At 46.2% G+C, this 18,328-nt stretch overlaps 3 protein-coding genes across 7 annotated transcripts; 2 read left to right on the top strand and 1 right to left on the bottom strand.

Annotated features, from left to right (window-relative positions):
• Positions 1–2,053: 2,053 nt before the first annotated feature.
• LOC108152747 (cationic amino acid transporter 2) lies at positions 2,054–8,168 on the bottom strand. 4 transcript variants are annotated; one of them, XM_017282302.2, is made up of 8 exons: positions 8,053–8,167; positions 7,176–7,242; positions 6,177–6,472; positions 5,823–6,107; positions 5,659–5,763; positions 4,780–5,595; positions 4,438–4,713; positions 2,347–4,298 (listed from the first exon to the last, which is right to left on the bottom strand). In XM_017282302.2, exons 3-8 carry the CDS (start codon positions 6,415–6,417, stop codon positions 2,782–2,784), a joined length of 3,240 nt encoding a protein of 1,079 aa, XP_017137791.1. In that variant the 5' UTR covers positions 6,418–6,472; positions 7,176–7,242; positions 8,053–8,167; the 3' UTR covers positions 2,347–2,781. The 4 variants fall into 4 exon arrangements, with proteins under 4 accessions (XP_017137793.1, XP_017137791.1, XP_017137792.1 ...); XM_017282304.2 differs by lacking the exons at positions 2,347–4,298; positions 8,053–8,167 and adding an exon at positions 2,054–2,309 and having other exon boundaries at positions 7,176–7,398; XM_017282303.2 differs by lacking the exon at positions 7,176–7,242 and having other exon boundaries at positions 8,053–8,168.
• Positions 8,169–9,807: 1,639 nt separating this feature from the next.
• Positions 9,808–12,146, top strand: LOC108152749 (bestrophin-2). Its single transcript, XM_017282305.2, has 3 exons — positions 9,808–10,453; positions 10,518–10,628; positions 10,690–12,146. The coding sequence occupies exons 1-3, from the start codon at positions 10,383–10,385 to the stop codon at positions 12,080–12,082; spliced, it is 1,575 nt and encodes a 524-aa protein (XP_017137794.1). The 5' UTR covers positions 9,808–10,382; the 3' UTR covers positions 12,083–12,146.
• A 363-nt stretch (positions 12,147–12,509) lies between these two features.
• LOC108153781 (bestrophin-4) lies at positions 12,510–14,932 on the top strand. 2 transcript variants are annotated; one of them, XR_001774926.2, is made up of 6 exons: positions 12,510–12,727; positions 12,782–12,892; positions 12,957–13,707; positions 13,774–14,212; positions 14,268–14,528; positions 14,583–14,932. XR_001774926.2 is itself a non-coding variant. In XM_017283923.2 (5 exons), the coding sequence occupies exons 1-5, from the start codon at positions 12,657–12,659 to the stop codon at positions 14,438–14,440; spliced, it is 1,545 nt and encodes a 514-aa protein (XP_017139412.1). In that variant the 5' UTR covers positions 12,510–12,656; the 3' UTR covers positions 14,441–14,932. The 2 variants fall into 2 exon arrangements, 1 of the variants encoding a protein (XP_017139412.1); XM_017283923.2 differs by having other exon boundaries at positions 14,268–14,932.
• Positions 14,933–18,328: the final 3,396 nt, after the last annotated feature.

The following is an 18,328-nucleotide window of genomic DNA, read 5'->3' as shown; positions in this document are numbered from 1 at the left end:
CATTTGGAGAAGAGACTTTTCAAAGGAGTGTCCCCAGACCTGGGAGTGGAAGTTAACTAAGCTCAAGCCTACATCTACTAATTTCATTTTCGAAGTGGTCAAAGTGTGTCCCGGTCATGTCTGTTGGCTCTGTATCGATGCATAGCATGCCGAATGGTGCCTGGAAGTGGGTCCGGTCCTAATATGTTAACGATGCCAGGCAGCCATCGGAGAATTGTGGATGGCATATTCACTTTGAGAAAGCTTCTGCTAGCCAAAGAGAGTACGTAATCCTGCTCCACATTTACGAGTATGATCTCTCCATTGATAGATTCCAATAGAAGATATTAGAAAGGAATATTGGTGATATCTTTAGATCTATTGACAGCTACTGCTCCGAACACTAGTATTAGATATGTTTTTGCAGACTTAAATACCTCCATTAAAAAGGATTTTGAAAAAACAGAACCTTACTTCGGGATTAATGAGGATTTTTTATTGCAGACCATCCGGAATGGTATGGGAATTGCTGGCACCAGCCCCTAAATACCTTTGGATATTTCGAGTAAGAACAAATTTATAAATTAGAAATCTGGAAATCGTTTTGTCAATCCTTGAGTCTTTTGATTTATTATGGATTTAGATTTGTGTCCATTCTTTGATATCTTATATTCTTTACTCATTTTGAATCTATTGTTTTTTCTGCAGCCCCCTTTTGCCGACGAATATATTCATATGCGTACTGGTATTTACCCTCAAAACTCTGTGTACTCGCAATAGAATGTAATATCATGAGTTGTCTCTCGTTCCCTGTCTCTCCCTTTACAATAATTAGTTTCGCCCTTTGCCGATTTGTCACAGAGCCCCACAGAGTCAATGCTCTCCGGGGTCACGCCAACCCACACCAACCCACACCAACCCCCACCATCGTCCACACTCGGAACCCCCCAAACCAGCAACCTGACTGCCCTGCCGACAGTCTTAAAGTCTTAGCCAAAGAAACTTAAAGTTTTGGCGCCCATAAATATGCCATAAAACTATTTGAACGGTTGGCTAGATAAAGGGGGCGGACAGCCAGGGAGCAAGTGTAGCAAACAACCAAAACAACCACCGGACGACTTCTGAGGCAGCTTCTTCAACTCCTCTCTGGCCCATAACAAAGTTAATAATAATAAAGCAAAGCATAGGGCACAGGGGAGCAGGGCACGCCGAGGGGAGCTCTGCTCAGACACACAGAGCGGGGGAGACTCTGGGGCACGCCCCAGACAAAGTCCCCGCCAAATACGATTACAATTTGTTACACTTACGCAGCACAAACGTCGTCTTTCGCCCTAGAACAATACGATACCATACCATACCATACCATACCATACCATACCATACCATAGCATAACATGGCATTCTATGCTGCTCGAACAGCAGACTGATCCAGTTCTGGTAAGGAGATGATGGGTCGCCAAACAGTCGCCAGTTGTTTCGGCTTGTGGTTGGACAAATCTCTAGACTGGCATCAACAGCTCGAGCGACCTGACCAAACCAAAGAAATGCCCCAACGAACGTCCGCATAAATCAGGACAGTGTAAGTGTAGGGCCAAAGGGGAAGGAAGGCATTACGTACGAGTATACTACAAAAGACAGCCTCAGCCCCAGCCCCATCCCCAGCTCCAGCCCCAGCCCAAGGGGATGTTTCAGACTAATCAAAATCAAAGCAACAGCAACAGCAAAAGCAAAAGGGAATACCAAACGTTTTAGGATGGGAAGGGAAGGGGTTTTTCGTGGCAGGGAAGGGGCAACCGGGAAGAGGGGGAATTCTCAGAGAGACGATCAGCCGAAATAAATTAATTTATCAAAGTCAGCCAGTGCACGACCCATGGGAGATACGACCAGTTGAGACAAGGCCACTGGGAATTAAACGACAATGAACGATCCCAATTCATTGGGTTATTAATACTGCAACACACTCTCGGAACGATCGTCCGGGGTTCGATTCCGGAAGCGGCTGCAGCAACTGCAACTCGACATTTATTTTCTTCCACTTCTGTCCTTTCTCTCCCAATCAGGTAAGACATTTGACTTTAATTAATTACATCTATGTATGTAGTTTCATTTATTTATAACCAACAAATTGTTCACAATTTATCATATTATCTTAGTGATCCATTCACATATTGTATGTAGATATAGCTTCATAGATCTATAATTATTTGATTTCGGAAGGAAATACCATTTTCAGAGCCGTTCGCTGTACTTGAGTCTCTGCCAGCCAGCCCTTTGTCGTCGCAGCTCTCTGTAGCTGTTGGGCAGGCCATACAGAAAGTATATGGAAAGTCCTGTATACACATATATAATTAGTTAAATTTGTTGACAAAACAGTTCAGGCATGCACTTGGCTAATTGCTTTCACCTTTATAATACCATTTTTAATTTATTAAATATATTTTATGGTCTACGACTAGTTTCAGTATGATAACCGTGACAAGGACTCTACGGATTGTGTGGGTAGTGTGTGTTATTGTATATTTAACTACCCCAAGTTAAATTTTCTACCATCACAATACAACGTCCATATCAGTATACCTATAGAAGGTATTTTAGAGATTTTAGAAGATCTCAAGATCTACAACACTACAATTCCATTGTTAATACTATCTAAAATTGCTGGCATTCAACTATTTATCTACAGCTCTTTACAGTCTACCAACATGTGCATTCCACATGGAAGTTTAACTACTTTTAGCAAGGAAAAAAAGAAAAAATATTGCACACTCTTTGGTTTCACTCCGCACAGCACCCCAGCCCCATTCAGCTTTCCGCCTCCTCTGTCTCCTGCTCAGCGTGGGTCGACTGCGGACGCTGGCGACGGACAGGGTCCGGATGCTGTTGGGTGCGGTGAGAGGGTCCGCGCTGCAATATGGCCTCCAATTTCGCTTTGAATGGGACCAACTGCGGCTCCTGCCCCTGCCCCTGCCCTGGCCCCGGCTCCGGCTCTAGTTCCGTTGAGGAAGCTACAGTTGCTGCTACCACCAGATTCTTGGCATCCACAACATGCTGTTGGCTCAAACTGGGTCGCTGTTTGCGCAAACTAATGCTGTTGATGGTCTTGTACAGAATTGGATCGAATTTCGGTGGCCGAGGTATAAGCCCAGCCGTGTTGCCGTTGCCGTTGCCGTTACCGTGGCTGCTGTTCGGATACTGTATCGATGTGGATGTGGATGTGGAGGGGTGGCGGTGGGCGGTATGTGAATCTGAGGAGTCCCCACCAACATTACCATCCTCATTATGGTTGATTTTCAGCTCGCTGATGGCCTTGAGCATTAACCGACGCACATCGGTTTCACTTTTCGATTGCTTTAGCAGCGTCCTTTCTGGCCTTCCCGCTGGTCCTGCCTCTGGTTCAGGCTCCTCGGGCTCAGGCTCGGCCTCGGGCTCGGGCTCGGGCTCCCCTTTCCTCCTCATGATTGTATTCACCTTGTGGGCACTGGCATTCATAATGATGTGACTTAAGCGGTCTTTAAATTTGTCTGAATGCATGGGATCCTCGATGGAGGAGGCCTGAGACCTGAGGGACGTCTCGGATGCGAGCCGCCTCAGCTTTGGCGTGTCTCCAATAGTATCCCTTGAATCGTTTACCTCCGCTGGTACAGCCTCTTCTCGGGCCACCAAGGCTGCCTCAAGCTGCTCAAAGAAGACCACGCTATTGAACATCTCATCGAGCATTTGCTGAGCAAACACTCGGCATTCGTCGTGCGTATACTTCCGCAGCTTCAAAGACTGCTGGCTGACCACCTCATCGTCCTCACTACTACTATGGACAGTGGCCACGATGACGGTCTCTATCACACTCGGGTACATCTCCGAGTCCAGGCTGAAGTGGCGCTCAAAGATGTGATTCTGCTGGCTTAGCTCCAGTTGCTGTTGCTGTATGTCCTCCGCGTCGAGGACATCATCGAGCATTGCTATAACGGACTGTTCATCCTCGCGAGAGGGTGATTCAGTCCCGCCCAGGGTAGCGGTAGAGTTCTCGCTCTTGGTGTCTTCCACGTAGAAGATCTTTCCATTGGCATTCTTCACCTCGATGATATCTTCCCCCAGCTCGCTTAGGTTCTGTATTCGATCCAGGCTGCTGCAGGAACTGCTCTTCCAGTGAGTGTCCTGGGTGATTACGCTTTCCTTGGACAGACCGTTGCCTGCATTATCTGCACTATCGGCAGCTGTCGAAGGTCCTTTGAGGGCCGTATAGTAGGCCAAGCGATCGGGGTTGCGTTTCTGTGGATTCTTACAGTCGTAAAGATACCAGCATGCAAGGAATATGGGTATACCTATGTGTGTTAGTACAGACGTTGTGTTTAATACAAAGGGTTAGTTCAAGAAGTGACATGCATTAGTCGCATTATTCTACCACATGCTCAGTAGTTGCTGTAGTTGCAGTAATGAAGCACACAGCAATCGCAAGCTTACCCACAATCATCCACACCCCGAAGCGTATCCATGTCCAGCTGTCCAGCTGCAGCATCAGGTAGATATTAATAAAGATGCTGATGGCCGGCACCACTGGCACGAAAGGCACTCTGAACAGTCGACTGCGCGCTTCCCTGGGCTGCAGACAGATCAGCAGGAGGATCAGGCAGATCAGCCCGATCAACACCACCAGCAGAGTTAGGGCCCACGCCTTTTGGGACCTGATCGCGGAATAGGCGTGCATAATCAACAGGCCCAGACCCAAGGCAATAAGACCTGAAAGACATATGTATCAATGTTTTAGTTTTAGATTCTGCTTGTTTTTTTTTTTTGTATACTCACTGAAAAGTGCAGTCAGCGTTCCTACAATTCTAGTCGATATCCTATTTGGCTCAGGGACGCGATGAACGTTAAAGAGCTGAGCGCAGACCGACCCACAGGTGAAACGCTCCGCCCTGGAGGTCAATGAAGTGGTTTCCGAAGCTCGACTATCGATCCGCGTTTGGTTTTCCTCCGCCTCATAGTACTCCATGTACCTGAGTAGCATTATGGAAATGGCCACCACGCTGTAGGCCAGTAGAGTGCCAATGGAGAGAAGGCTAACCAACTGGGCCAGATCGAACAGGCCCGCAATGACGGCCGTAAAGAGAGCGGCCACAATCGATCCGGTCACAGGAACATGGAATCGCGGGCTCACCTTTCCCAGGAACCGGAAGAGCAGGCCATCCTGCGCCATCGAGTACATAACCCTGGGCAGGGGAAACAAAGCCCCAAAAAGACTGGCCAAGAGTCCGATCAGTCCACCCACCGTGACGATCCACATGGCCACCGGCCAGCCCACGTACTCGAAGGCGTACGGCAGCGGAGCGTTGGCATCCTGCAGATAGTAAGGCAGCATCAGGGTCAATACGGTGGAGACGCCGAAGTAGCACAGGAAGATTATAAGCAAGGAGAGCAGGATCGACTGTGGGATGTTCTTGCGGGGATTGCGAACCTCCTCCCCAGTGGTGGCGATACAGTCGAAGCCCACAAATCCGAAGAAGCAGGTGGCAGCGCCCTGGAGAGTCCCCTCGAAACCGAAGGGGAAAAAACCCCCAGATCCAATTGTGGCATTGGCACTCATAGTCGATGGGTCCACAGTCCAATTGGTGAAGTCAGCTGGGTAATTAATTCAGTGATACTCTCAGGGATTTCCGTCACTCGCAGAATACAAAATATTACCTTTGATAGCGCCGGCTATGATGACAAAGCCCAGTATAAAGATGTTCAGACAAGTGATGCAATTATTTGCCATTGCCGAGGTCTCCACGCCAAAGGCCAGGGCCACTAAAGGAGTCAGAAATCTATCAGCAATCAATTTGAGGAGAGTCTTCTCCGAAACATACCACCGAACACGACCACCAATCCAAATGCAAGAAAGTCAAAGTAGCTTCCGAGAAATGTGACATTCATGGGGGCCACCTCGGCAAAGGTTTCCTTCAACGTATCATTCAGGAGGGAGTCCAGATACAGGCTTATCCCTCGACAGACACTGGCAGTGCCTATGACGTATTCCAAGATGAGATTCCAGCCAATCACAAAGGCAGCAAACTCTCCGATGCAGACGTAGCTGTACACGTAGGCCGATCCCGCCTTGGGGACCCGCGCGCCAAACTCTGCATAGCAAATACCTTAAAGTCCGAGAACGAAACGTTAATGAAGTTGCTCCAGACAACAGAGATCTCAAGATGCGTCCTTACCTGCCAGTAGCGAGGCCAGAGCGGCTATAGCAAACGAGATCATGACCGAGGGACCCGCCTGATCTTTGGCTATCTGTCCGGCCAGCACATAGACCCCCGCTCCCAGAGTGGAGCCCACTCCCAATGCCGTTAGATCCCATAGTCCCAGCACCCGGTTCAGCTTGGATTCGCCCTCACTGCCATCGGCCTGGACACGTTTCCGTCGTGTCAGAACCTTCCAGGGCGAAAGCTGTTGAACCATCTCTCGCTCCGTCTCCTTCTCTCTTGATGCGCGATAAGTTCACTAAACCTTGAAGCTGGAAAGCGAAAAAATCCCATCTTAGCTGAGGTATGTACACACCAAGATCATGATGCACTTCGATCTACATATGTACGAGTGCGAGTTCGTGTTGTGTCTAATGTCTTGCTGTCCTATCTTGGCGCAGCTTTCGATTATACGATTATATGCAAATAATTGAGCTCAAATTGTAATCGTAATAATAGCCCCAGCCGGGGTGAGACGAGGCTATTGTTAGCATCAAATTCGAACTCGATTGCTCTACTTAGAGCAACCTATACAGCCGTATCGTATAGGTTTTCTACCATACCATATGCAGGGACGAGACTGAACTCAAGTCTGGGGAAGTTTCTTATGAACTTTTTCGAATGAAGGTGATTTGTAGAATCAAATGTCCCCCTATTTCTTGCAGAATGCCAACAATTCAAGACAAGGGAGCGGGATGACAAATTGGATATTTGTTGAAGATTATTACATATTCTATTCAGTGGCCCGGCGCTTATGGCTCCTATGTTTCTAGCAGGTGACTAAGCTAGGCACTCGCCCACCCACTCATCGGATGCTCAAGACAGTATCTTCCCCAGCTTTGTTTGCATTTCTATTATTATACTTATCCTCTCTTTGCACATTAAGATAATTACGAGCACAGGTGGGGCTTGTCGAATAGAAACTTATGCTAGATTTATATAATTATCATCTGAATTAGCCACTGAAACACTTACCAGGCGTTGGCGTTTTTTATGTAATTAAGGGTATTGTGTCCAGCTCAGAATGGGAAAGTATTTGAGCCTATTGTTGAATATCGGAATGGAAAGTCTTTTATTAATGCTTTTTCACACAAGACAAAAAACAATAATGGAAAAATGGACAGAACGTGTGACTGACACACTTGGCGATCTGCGTCTGTGTCTGTCTCTGTCTTGGACTGCTCTGACCAGGCCACCGCGGGTGTCGGACTAGTATTACAGACGCGAATTCGTCTTCGTATTACTCTTAAGATAAGACGAAGCCGAACCTCAGCCGGATGAGAGCGGTAGCCGTCGCGGTCGCCGTCGCCGTCGCCCAGCCAAGATCAGGCAGAGGGAGACGCAGAGTGGAAAAACAGCTTGTGTGTGCCCGAGGCAAACTGATAAGAGACGACGACTTCGAAAACGACGACTCCCTCCCCACGATCACCTAAGTCAGGTGTGGCGAGGGGAGTGAGAGAGGTAGATGATCTGGGTTGTAATTGGAGCGAATGCAACAACAGCAAAAAATTAGCAGATATGCATACGTATGTATGTATGTATGTATTTTTGTCCGGCGGGAGAGAGAGGGAACGGGAAGATGCTGCCGCTGCTCTGAATCACGCCGTGTGACGTCGCATGCCGTATGCCGTTTTTGCTCTTGTTGTCTCCCTTTTTTTCGTTTTATGATCTTTGCGATAGCAGAAACAACACAACAGATTTTACCGCACTCACTCCCCTGTGCTCGACACGGCACACCCACACACCGCACCGCACTGTTCAGACTGTTGTTGTTCTTTAGATAAGATTATTGTTTTATGATTTCTTTTACTTTATGTCCGATCTACCGTTTCGGCTTTAGATTTAAACGTACCGTAACTGGCTCACACTATCACTCCCTTGTACTCTCTTCTCTCTCACTCTCTCTTCCTCTCTCGCTCGCTCTTTGTTGCTCTGTTGTTGACGTTTTCAGCGCATAACGTTAACTGAAAGTGTAAGATAATATTCTGCCTGATATATACGAGAGGAGAGGCCTCGGAATACTCGTATTCCGTATTCTGCTCGTAGTACCCTACCGGTGCACCGGTGTACAGGGGAATGAAATAATATCGCACAGACGCACACAAATACAGTTGTATAGATGCGCTTTAGAATTGTTGCTGTTGCTGTTGTTATTGGTTGTCGAGTGTCAATTTATACACTGGGTGAAGTGGTCGAGTCGGTTGATAAGCTTGGATGCGCTTTGAGTAGAGAAGGAGAGGAAGAGAATGGAATCTCAAATAAACATTTGGGTAAATACGATGTGCAGCTGTAAATATGCATGGAAATATACTCACTAATACGGGAAATCATCGGTAAACAATAACATATTGACTTCAGAACTCACAGTTAATTGTACAAAATTGTATCAATCAATTGACAATTAATTTTACATATTGATCGAATTAAATTGATGAATGTGAGCTTCGAAAAGACACTTTTTGCCAAAGGACAGGACATTGCATGCTGGATAAACTCCAAACATGACCAGTCCCAATATCATATGTCCATGCAGACATATAAATACATGTATTTACATATTTATCTTTGGAACTTCCGCTTAAAAACCTTACCCTATTCATACTGGCCATCCTTAATTTCATTCCGAAAATTATACAGCTTCACCATCCATCGGAGCAGTCGCAGCCGATAGTTTACGAATGCAACGCTATCAAAGAATGAATTGCAATAAAAAATAGTTCACTCGTAGACAAGTTTCAAATCGTCTTTTAAATTTAATGTTGCTCAAGCCTAAAAAATTTATCTAACTTACGTTTTCATAAGGCTCCTTCAACTTTAAATCCCTTTCTGGTTTGAATTTCAATCCACATTTTCGATATCACAATTATTTGGAAAAAAAAAATGGTCAAAAGATATATATTCTACAAAAAAATGTCTATATGTATGTTGAGGCCCTGGCTGAATGTAGTTTTAATCGTTGTAGGATGGCTCTCTTATCTCAATAAATTGAGCAATTACCACTCCAAACGAGCGGGAACGTTTCGTGCCGTGGCAAGGGACGCAGCTTTACTGTTATACCCGGTACTCAGTATGATGTATGATGCATTATGGTTCCATATTTCACTCACCTTTGCGTGCCGACGCATTGGACGAGGAAGAGGACGGAGAAATATTTGAAATTACACTTGTAACATGACAGGAGTCTGGATGCTCTAGCACTTACATATATCCTTTGAGATCTAGGCGCTCATAGAGGTGGATGGACGAATAGACAGACATGGCTCTATCCACTCGACTATTGACCCTGATTAAGAAAATATATTCTTTATATAGTCAGAAACGCTTCCTCCTGGCTGTTGCACGCATCCACCACAGACAAAATATATCCCTAAACTCTTCGAGTACCAGATATAAAAATATCGTAGAAGAAGCCGAATAAATGCTTAATTTCAGAATAAGATTGTGAGGCGGAATCGCGAGGCGCTCAAGCAATATTAACTAATCGTATGTATTATATTATCTCTTAACTGATTGTAGGCATTACTAGACCAAGAATCAAACTTTATCGATGCGTCACGTGCTTTCATTTATTTTCACCTTTTTTCAGGTTTGTAGATTACTCAACATGCGAGTTTATTGGCTGTATGGAGGGGTATCAGCAATAACAACAAATACTACACGCTTCCAATGCTAATCAGATGCTCAAAATGTTCTTCACACTTTCCCTTGGGTTGGAGTTGGGAAATTTCACTGCCATTCCACCCAAAATGTATTAAAATTTTACTGCACCTATTTAATGCTCCCCAGACCTCCCAGCAGACCCAACTACATGTACGAGTATAAATATACATATGTATGCATGTATGTGTGTACATGTACAAGTACATATGAAAGGAGGAAGAGTTGAATGCTTGGATGTGTGGGGGGCTCTAGGAAAATTGGGTATGTGTTGTCTACCGCCTTGTGGCAAATATAAATGATCTAATTTAAATAATTACGCCCACAAATGTGACGCGCCTACCGAGATTGCCTTCGTTTAATGCTTGAGTAAGAAAATTGCCCCAAGCAAACTAATTCCAAAGTTGGCTGTGCTTATGGCCTCACAAAGTGCTTGTGTATTGCCACAATCGATTCTCAGTCTCTGTCTCAGTCTCGGGAAGATTATATTAAAGTCCTCAAATTGGAATACCTAATAGCGGGAATATGACGGTTTCGTACACAGCCGAGGTGGCCTCGTGCCGCCACTTTGGCTGCTTCTGGAAGCTGTTGGCCAGGTAAGATATCTTTGATTATTGGAAAAGAGCTGTCCATTGAAGCATCTATGAACGTAATCGGCAGATGGCGTGCCAGTATCTACAAGATTATTTGGGTGGATTTATTGGCGTTTCTGGCAAGCTTCTATTGCATGGCCCTGCTGTACCGTTATGTCCTTAGGGACAGTGACAAAGTGTGAGTTTTTATAGGGCCCCAACCCACATATACATAGCCCGCTCACAAATCTGATTCTCAGGATATTCGAGGACATTGTCGTGTACTGCCACAGCTATGGCAACCTGATACCGCTCTCGTTCGTTCTGGGCTTCTACGTGTCCATCATTGTAGATCGCTGGTGGAATCAGTACATCACAGTGCCCTGGCCAGATCCCCTGGCGGTGTATGTGAGTGCCCTGGTGCGGGGTCAGGATGAGCACGGACGACTCATGCGTCGCACCATCATGAGATATGTGTGCCTGGCCCTGACAATGGTCCTGACCATGATATCGCCGGTGATTAAGCGGCGTTTCCCCAGCTACGACTACCTCATTGAGGCGGGCATGCTCAACGCGAACGAGGCGAACATCATCAAGGCCATGGACGCCAAGTTTCCCAAGCATCCCAAGTATTGGATGCCCATCATGTGGGCCAGCAGCATTGTGACGCGCGCCAGGAAGGAGGGGCGCATCTGGGACGACTTCTCCCTCAAGTCCATGATTGACGAGCTGAACAAGTTTCGGGCTGGCTGCAACATGCTCATCCACTACGACACCATCAGTGTTCCCTTGGTCTACACGCAGGTGGTGACCCTGGCGGTCTATACGTACTTCATGGCCGCCATATTCGGCCATCAATGGATCGATAAGCAGTCTGGCGGCGAGAGCGAGAGCAGATACAGGAACGTGATCAATTATTACTTTCCGGTTTTCAGCACCCTGGAGTTCTTCTTCTTCATGGGATGGCTGAAGGTGGCCGAGACGCTCATCTGTCCCTTCGGAGATGACGATGACGACTTTGAGCTCAACTGGCTGATCGACCGCAATCTTCAAGTGAGCTATCTAATCGTGGACGAGATGCACAACGATCATCCGGAGCTAGTCAGGGATCAGTACTGGGACGAGGTCTTCCCAAATGAGTTGCCCTATGCAGCGGAGGCACAGCGGGCCGAGCATCCGGAGGCTTCTACAGCTAGAATGGACCTGTCCAAGATCAGCACGCTGACATCGAATCCGTACAAGGCTCACAGCGTCGATCTGGAGCCGGATTGGACCGATTTCGATGACGAGGACGGGAACGAGCTGCGCATCCGATTCGCCCCGCATGAAATCAACCCCAGCAGGAGCTCTGTGTCCATCTCAGTTTCCTCGGATGAACACTTTTCACGGTTCGAAGAGGATTTGGGCGAGGAGGAACACCTGAGTCGCGAGACAAGCAAGGACGACTTTGCCCGTCTGAAGGCGGAGCGGGAACGCGAACGCATGACTCGTCAAATCCATCATGCTGCCATGACGCTGGAGCTGATGAAGGGCGAAGCTCCCGCTGAAACCAGTTCGGGCGGGGCCTCGGAGCAGGACAACGGCAGGCAAACGCGCAAGGACACAGAAATTCAGACAGACAAGAGTCACATAAGCAAGAAAAAGGACAAGTAAATGTGTATTGCACGAAACTGACTTCAATAAAAATGACACATACTCGTAACTCCAAACGCGTACTCTGTACTGTAAATGAGTGTGGACAGACAACACGCAACTATGGTCACACTGTTCGCCTAGTTGTGTTTTGTTTGCATAATTCTGCTCAAAAGTTTTGGTTTAAGTTCAAGTTTCTGGACTAGGACACTTGCAGCCTTATTAGGACTAGACACAATGGTCATTTGCATGAAAAGGGTTGGTGTTTTCTGCGATAAGCCTGCACATAAGCTTTCCTTGTACGGTCGCGTTTGATATCGATTAACGATAAACAAAAAATTCATCTCCGAAAAGAACTGACATTTTCACATGAAAATGTCCGTCGACCACCCAAGCTCGTTTCTTCATATTTAGGCCAGAAACATAGATGCAGCCTACGAAGTAGTCTTCTCTGAGAACTAGTCCTGAATGAAGTTCAAGCAACATTCTTTTGAGGTGTCTACTGCCTGAAGTTTACTCTGCCTTGACTGTCAAAAGATTCATAGTTTTGTCAGTTCGGAGATTCTTTCTATCCAGAATTCGTATTCTTTTAATTATGACTGTGACCTATACAGCCAACGTAAACACCTCGAAGGTTATAAGCAACTTTCTGAAATTGCTTTTCAGGTGAGTTAAAAGGAAGATTGAAAAATGTCCCTTAAGTCTGTCTCTCTCTCTTAGATGGCGCGGAAGTATTTACAAGCTGGTTTGGATCGATCTGTTCATCTTCTTTTCACTGTATTGCTTGTTGGCCCTCTCCTATCGAATGCTAATGAGCGCAAAGGCCCAAGAGTTGGTGTCTTTATAATCTGAGATCCTAACTATCCCTAATTAAAAACTAACCAAAAACTTGTAGGGTCTTCGAGGACATTGTATACTACTGCAATATGCACGGCAACCTCTTGCCGCTGTCTTTTGTGCTCGGCTTCTATGTCTCCATTGTGATGGGCCGCTGGTGGCAGCAGTATACGACCATACCATGGCCGGACTCTATAGCCATCTTGGTCAGCTCCAGCATCCAGGGGTTCGACGATCGGGCTCGGGCCATGCGTCGCACCATACTGCGGTACGTGTGCCTGTGCCAGGTGATTGTCTTCACGATGATATCGCCGAATGTCAAGAAGAGATTTCCCACCTACAATCAGATCATCGACTCCGGGCTGTTGCTGGATAACGAAAAGGCCATCATCGAGAACATGGACATCGCCTTCCCCCATTATCCCAAGCACTGGATGCCCATCGTCTGGGCCGCCAGCATCGTGATGAGAGCCCGAAAGGAGAACAAGATTCGAGATGATTATGCCGTCAAAACAATCATCGATGAATTGAACAAGTTCCGCGGCTTCTGTGGATTCCTCTTGTACTACGACTGGGTCAGTGTGCCGCTGGTGTACACCCAGGTGGTCACCCTGGCCACCTACACCTTCTTCCTGTTCAGCGTGATCGGCCAGCAGTGGACACAAGTCGCCGATGCTGGCGGCTCACCCAACAGAGTCGAGCAATGGTTTCCCTTCCTCACAATTCTGCAGTTCTTCTTCTACATGGGCTGGCTGAAGGTGGCCGAGTCCTTGATCAACCCCTTTGGCGAGGACGACGATGACTTTGAGGTTGTTTGGACTCCACTCCATCTATATTTTATCCAACACTAGTCCAGTACTCTCTCATATTCGCAGCTCAATTGGATGATAGATCGCAATTTGACAGTCTCCTATCTGATTGTCGATGAGATGCACCAGGAGCATCCGGAACTAGTCAAGGATCAGTATTGGGACGAAGTCTTCCCCAACGAGCTGCCCTATGCCGACGACGCGAAACGGACGGGCCCGCCCGAGGCCTCTACGGCCAAACTAGACTACAGAGCCAATAGCTCGGAGCAAAGGAGATTCCATATGTCCCGAGACTCGACTGCAACCAACCGTAGTGGGCGCGATAACTTTCTCAATTATATGCTGGACAAGCATTCCAGCAGCGCTAGTTTCGCGGAAAACTATCATCCGAGCCGTCGCTCCACCTGGGAGGACATCTCGCGACTGACCTTTACTGAGCCCCTGGAGGCCCCGGAGGAGGACAGACCACGCCGGCGTAGACCCAGTATACGTGATTCCGCCAGTGGTAAGCTTTCTGCAGTCCCACACATAGCTACATAAACATCATACTTATTCCCCAGTGGATTTCGATGAGCTCATCGAGCAGCGGCATCAGGAGCGGCGGGATCGTATGCGTCAGCGCTTCCTCAATATGCGGGGCACTCACATCCGTACAACGCCATCGGGGGGCTATACGGTGGCCGTGCTGCGTACCACCTCCGACGAGGCATTGGGCGAAGAAGAGGATGCTTAGAGGATGCCCCCCTTGAATGGAAAGAAATCGAAGGAAAAGTTCTCCGTTTCTTTCTCCGTACACATAAACATACACATCTTTGCAGAAGGTTAGTCATACTTTTGCGACAATCCCCCTTTCGATTTACTATACATTTGATTAGTCTTTTGTTGTTGTTTACCCTTTGAGGAGCTTTTCAATTGAATTCATTGACAGCAATTGCCTCTGATGCGTTAAGACAATGCGCACAGGACGAGTATTTTCCGAATCCGAATCATGTTCATACCACAATACCCAACCCATGTACGCGTGTCAGCTGCCAGACCAAGCCACAGGAGCAGCAGCCTCGAAAAGGGAATTATATCCCCCCGTATTACATTCATTGTCATAACCAAACATTGAAAATCTGACGCGATGCGTGTTGTTAAAATTGTTGTTAAAAATGTTAAAACTTAAAAGGGCTTTCTGCCCCGTGAAAGCCATGACAAAAATTAAATGCAATTACATTCGTTTCAAGGAAAACTATCGTTTCACAAGCTTGTATTATATGCGTTCAATGCACTGACTTGTTGTGGAGAGGAGAGGGCCTGAATCATTCCGATTCTGTTCGGCACTTAACGTGTTTGCGGGGTATTATAGGTTTCGTTTTTTACCTCCTGCTTTCTGGGCTTTCGAGTTGACAATTTCAGATCGATATGTTTCGCATACGGCGGTTTTTTGTTTGGTCGGATAAAAAACATAAGCAGGTGTTGTTGGATTGGAATCTGCGCACTACCGAATGGGGGCTACTCTATAAGAGGTTGGGAAAATACGACTAAAACATATTCCAGATAGATCGGCGATACACATCCAGAGATCAATTCACTTCAAATTCAGGTGTAAGTAGATGGGCCAGGAAACCATTACCTGGCCATAATAAATTGTATATTTATTAAGAACCTTCCTTCATCTGATGGCGGATCAGGAAGCAGGCAAACCTCCAACCAATTCGGCTGTGCCGCGTATCCGTGCCGCAACAGTCCTGTGAAATGTGTGCATAAATATTTCATATTCGCACATAGCGTAGTTTGTGTTTTGTCGCCTCGTGTGGCCTGCCCTGCTGTTGCGTTGCTGCTTCCTTTGCTGCTGGGGCTGATTGATGACGCGGTCGAGGATTGCAGATGCGGATTTTTGTGTGCTCGGCTTGGGCGGATTTCAGGCAGGGATCGGCGCAAAAAAGGGGTTAATTTAATTTCGCGCTCGAACGAATTTGTCCATAATTGGCAATTAGCATTGACCATTGCCATATACACGTTTCTGCATACACACACGTCCATACGTACATTCGTACAGAGAGCCATGGCAATCATCATCGTCATCATGGCCATCTCTCATGGTCAACTTACAACGTGGCCAGAACAAAGTCACAGTCAGGGAACAGAGTTTGGATTGCTGCAACAAATATTTGCTCGATTCCTCTCCCCCTTTCATCGCTGTTTGTGCTGTATCTACGTATATATATATGTATATTCCCTTTTTTTTAATTTTTGTGACCATTTTTCGAAAACGGGAAAAAACAACATTTTCAGAATTATTGAGGCGTTGAAACAATAATCATCGAATTGCATTCCCTCTCGCATTCTCGTATATGTATATGTATGTATGTACGTGTGTGCATGCATGTCCTTTTATATCACTATATCAGAAATATTTATGCTCGTTTGTACATGCTGCTTGATTGCAGCTGCTCTGCATCGTTAATTGCAACACAGCCATGCAAAATGCGCTTAATGCAAACTGTTTTATGCAGCCCCTGGCTTGGGGGTATGTGGCGGGGAGTGGGGTGTGGTGGGGTGTGGTAGGGTTCTTGGGTCGGTCAGGCGATTCCCTTCAATCGTTTGCCATTTTTCAAAGTCAGTTTCGGCTTTTTTGCTTTTTGTCTAATGCGACCTCTGGGAAGGCGCAGAGAATTTTTACCTCAAATCAGGTAAAGATTGGAAGGAGGTGGTCTCTCTCTCTCTCTGTTTATTGGAAATGATATGGGTTGGCAGGGGCGCGAAGGGAGGAGGAAGACACATTCAACAAGCTGAAATTGATGCACGGGTCCGGTTAGCCCATGGAAGGAATCTTTCTATTCCCTAATCTTTAAATGATAGTTAAGGGATTTCTTATTTTCAATTTGAATATTGGAAAGTAGAGATTTGCAGGGATATCAGAAGAGAGAATTGTTTCAAAGTTTCAAAGGCAATTTGCCGTTTATTTATGGTGAAAATTGGTGAAAAAGACCGGACCATTCACGATAACCCTAAGAAAATAATCGGTAAACATTTTGATACTCTTTCATGGACATTCTATCTCATGATTTATGTATAAATCATTTAGGACTCTACGACTCCTGGGTGGGATAATCTTTCCTTTCTGTTCCTTACTCCTTTTTGCTTCCACAAATATGCATTTTGGCCCTTCCCTTCAATCTCATTCGTCACTCTTTATCTTAATGGGGAGTAAACACTCCTAACAGATTTCTAGATCTATCCCCCAAGGACAACAAAAAACCTCAATCCCTAATCCCCAGCGCTATCAGGAAAGGGCCAGAACCCCGAATCTGCCGTAAGATTCATTAGGACATCTTTGGACATTATCGTTTGGTCATCTTTGACTTCCATCAAAGCCAATGTTAATGTCAGTCTCTCCATTTTATTCCAACTCTTTTCCTTTCCTATCCTTTTATTTATTTTTTTTTTTTTTTTGTTTTGATGCTGGTGGTCCGATTTAGGTTGTTTCAGGGCTAATTATGTGACAGCCTATTAGCAACTCGGTAAATATGTGCCCAGCGGAGAAAGGCGAAGACCCATTCATTCATGAACATTTACTTTATGGAGCCGGAGCCGGGTCCGGGTCCGGAGGTGGAGCCTGGTCCAGCACCTCCTCCGTCTCTGTAGCTCGCAGGTCCCAGGCCAGGCCAGATCCCTGGCCCCACCCTTCTACGGCCCTTCTATTCATTCATTAGATATGCGAACCTTGCTCCCGGGCTGATTATGACAAAGCACTTTTACCCAATTGGGTAAATTAGGTGGAAACTGAAAACTAAATGAAACGGAACCCGGCACACGCCCACTTTTCCGTTGCTCTAATTTCTGTTAACCCAAACTGTAGCCAGAAACCGGCAGATGAGAGCGGAGGAGAGGGAAAATAATATTACGTTTTGACGTTTTTCTTTTTTGTTCTGTTCTGTTCGGTACTCTTTTTTTTTTTGAAATTTTTTTCTGCGGAACTCTGGTAAACTCGGACCACGAACCGTAGCAATTATTTTGCATTACCGAAAGGGTTTAACATTTGCGTTTTAACAGCAGCAAGCCGCATATAACGACCAGGCTTTGGACTGGTGCGGTAAGTGGAGAAGATGGGGGACAGGACTTTTCAAGCTGGACGGGGCAGTTGTCCCGAGGGTTGTTCGCCTTGTAACTGCTCTCGTTTGTGTACCCTTTAGAAAGTTGTGAACGACCATAGGGCTAACAATGGGACAATGCATCATTTGAGTAGAAAAGAAACAGTGGAACTCGGCCTAATCCGATTCGAGCCAATAAAAACTTATATCTGGTTAGGTTTACTAATCTGTTGAAACTCCTTTCTGCTTACTTCTTTCTTCGTTCCCTATGATCATTCATCTCTGATCACTCCTTATAATTCTGCGCCTCATATCTTCCAAATTCCATACCAGTTCCACAGGTTCTCGGTTGAAAGAGCTAGGCAAAAAAAGACTCGTATATACTCGTGTGCCAACCCCCGGCTCACTCGCTTCTCTTGCTCTCATACATCAATGTTTGCCTGGATATTCAGAATTATTCAGTCAAATAAAAAGCCACTCCTCCACTATAATTAATGTAATATATTTTGAATATGGAATGTCTAGGGTAACCCACCTGTCGA

This window comes from Drosophila miranda, chromosome XR (assembly GCF_003369915.1).
Source record: "Drosophila miranda strain MSH22 chromosome XR, D.miranda_PacBio2.1, whole genome shotgun sequence".
NCBI lineage: Eukaryota > Metazoa > Arthropoda > Insecta > Diptera > Drosophilidae > Drosophila > Drosophila miranda.
This window is presented reverse-complemented; position numbering and strand designations above follow the sequence as displayed.

Excerpts from the sequence above, each read along its gene's own strand:
- LOC108152747 (XM_017282303.2), bottom strand. The coding sequence starts at position 6,417 with ATGGTTCAACAGCTTTCGCCCTGGAAGGTTCTGACACGACGGAAACGT. Across the intron at positions 5,764-5,822 it reads ATTGGTGGTCGTGTTCGGTG|TGGCCCTGGCCTTTGGCGTG; the intron begins GTATGTTTCGGA and ends TGACTCCTTTAG. Across the intron at positions 5,596-5,658 it reads CATAGCCGGCGCTATCAAAG|CTGACTTCACCAATTGGACT; the intron begins GTAATATTTTGT and ends TTAATTACCCAG.
- LOC108152749 (XM_017282305.2), top strand. The coding sequence starts at position 10,383 with ATGACGGTTTCGTACACAGCCGAGGTGGCCTCGTGCCGCCACTTTGGC. Across the intron at positions 10,454-10,517 it reads TTCTGGAAGCTGTTGGCCAG|ATGGCGTGCCAGTATCTACA; the intron begins GTAAGATATCTT and ends CGTAATCGGCAG. Across the intron at positions 10,629-10,689 it reads CTTAGGGACAGTGACAAAGT|GATATTCGAGGACATTGTCG; the intron begins GTGAGTTTTTAT and ends TCTGATTCTCAG.
- LOC108153781 (XM_017283923.2), top strand. The coding sequence starts at position 12,657 with ATGACTGTGACCTATACAGCCAACGTAAACACCTCGAAGGTTATAAGC. Across the intron at positions 12,728-12,781 it reads TTTCTGAAATTGCTTTTCAG|ATGGCGCGGAAGTATTTACA; the intron begins GTGAGTTAAAAG and ends TCTCTCTCTTAG. Across the intron at positions 14,213-14,267 it reads TATACGTGATTCCGCCAGTG|TGGATTTCGATGAGCTCATC; the intron begins GTAAGCTTTCTG and ends CTTATTCCCCAG.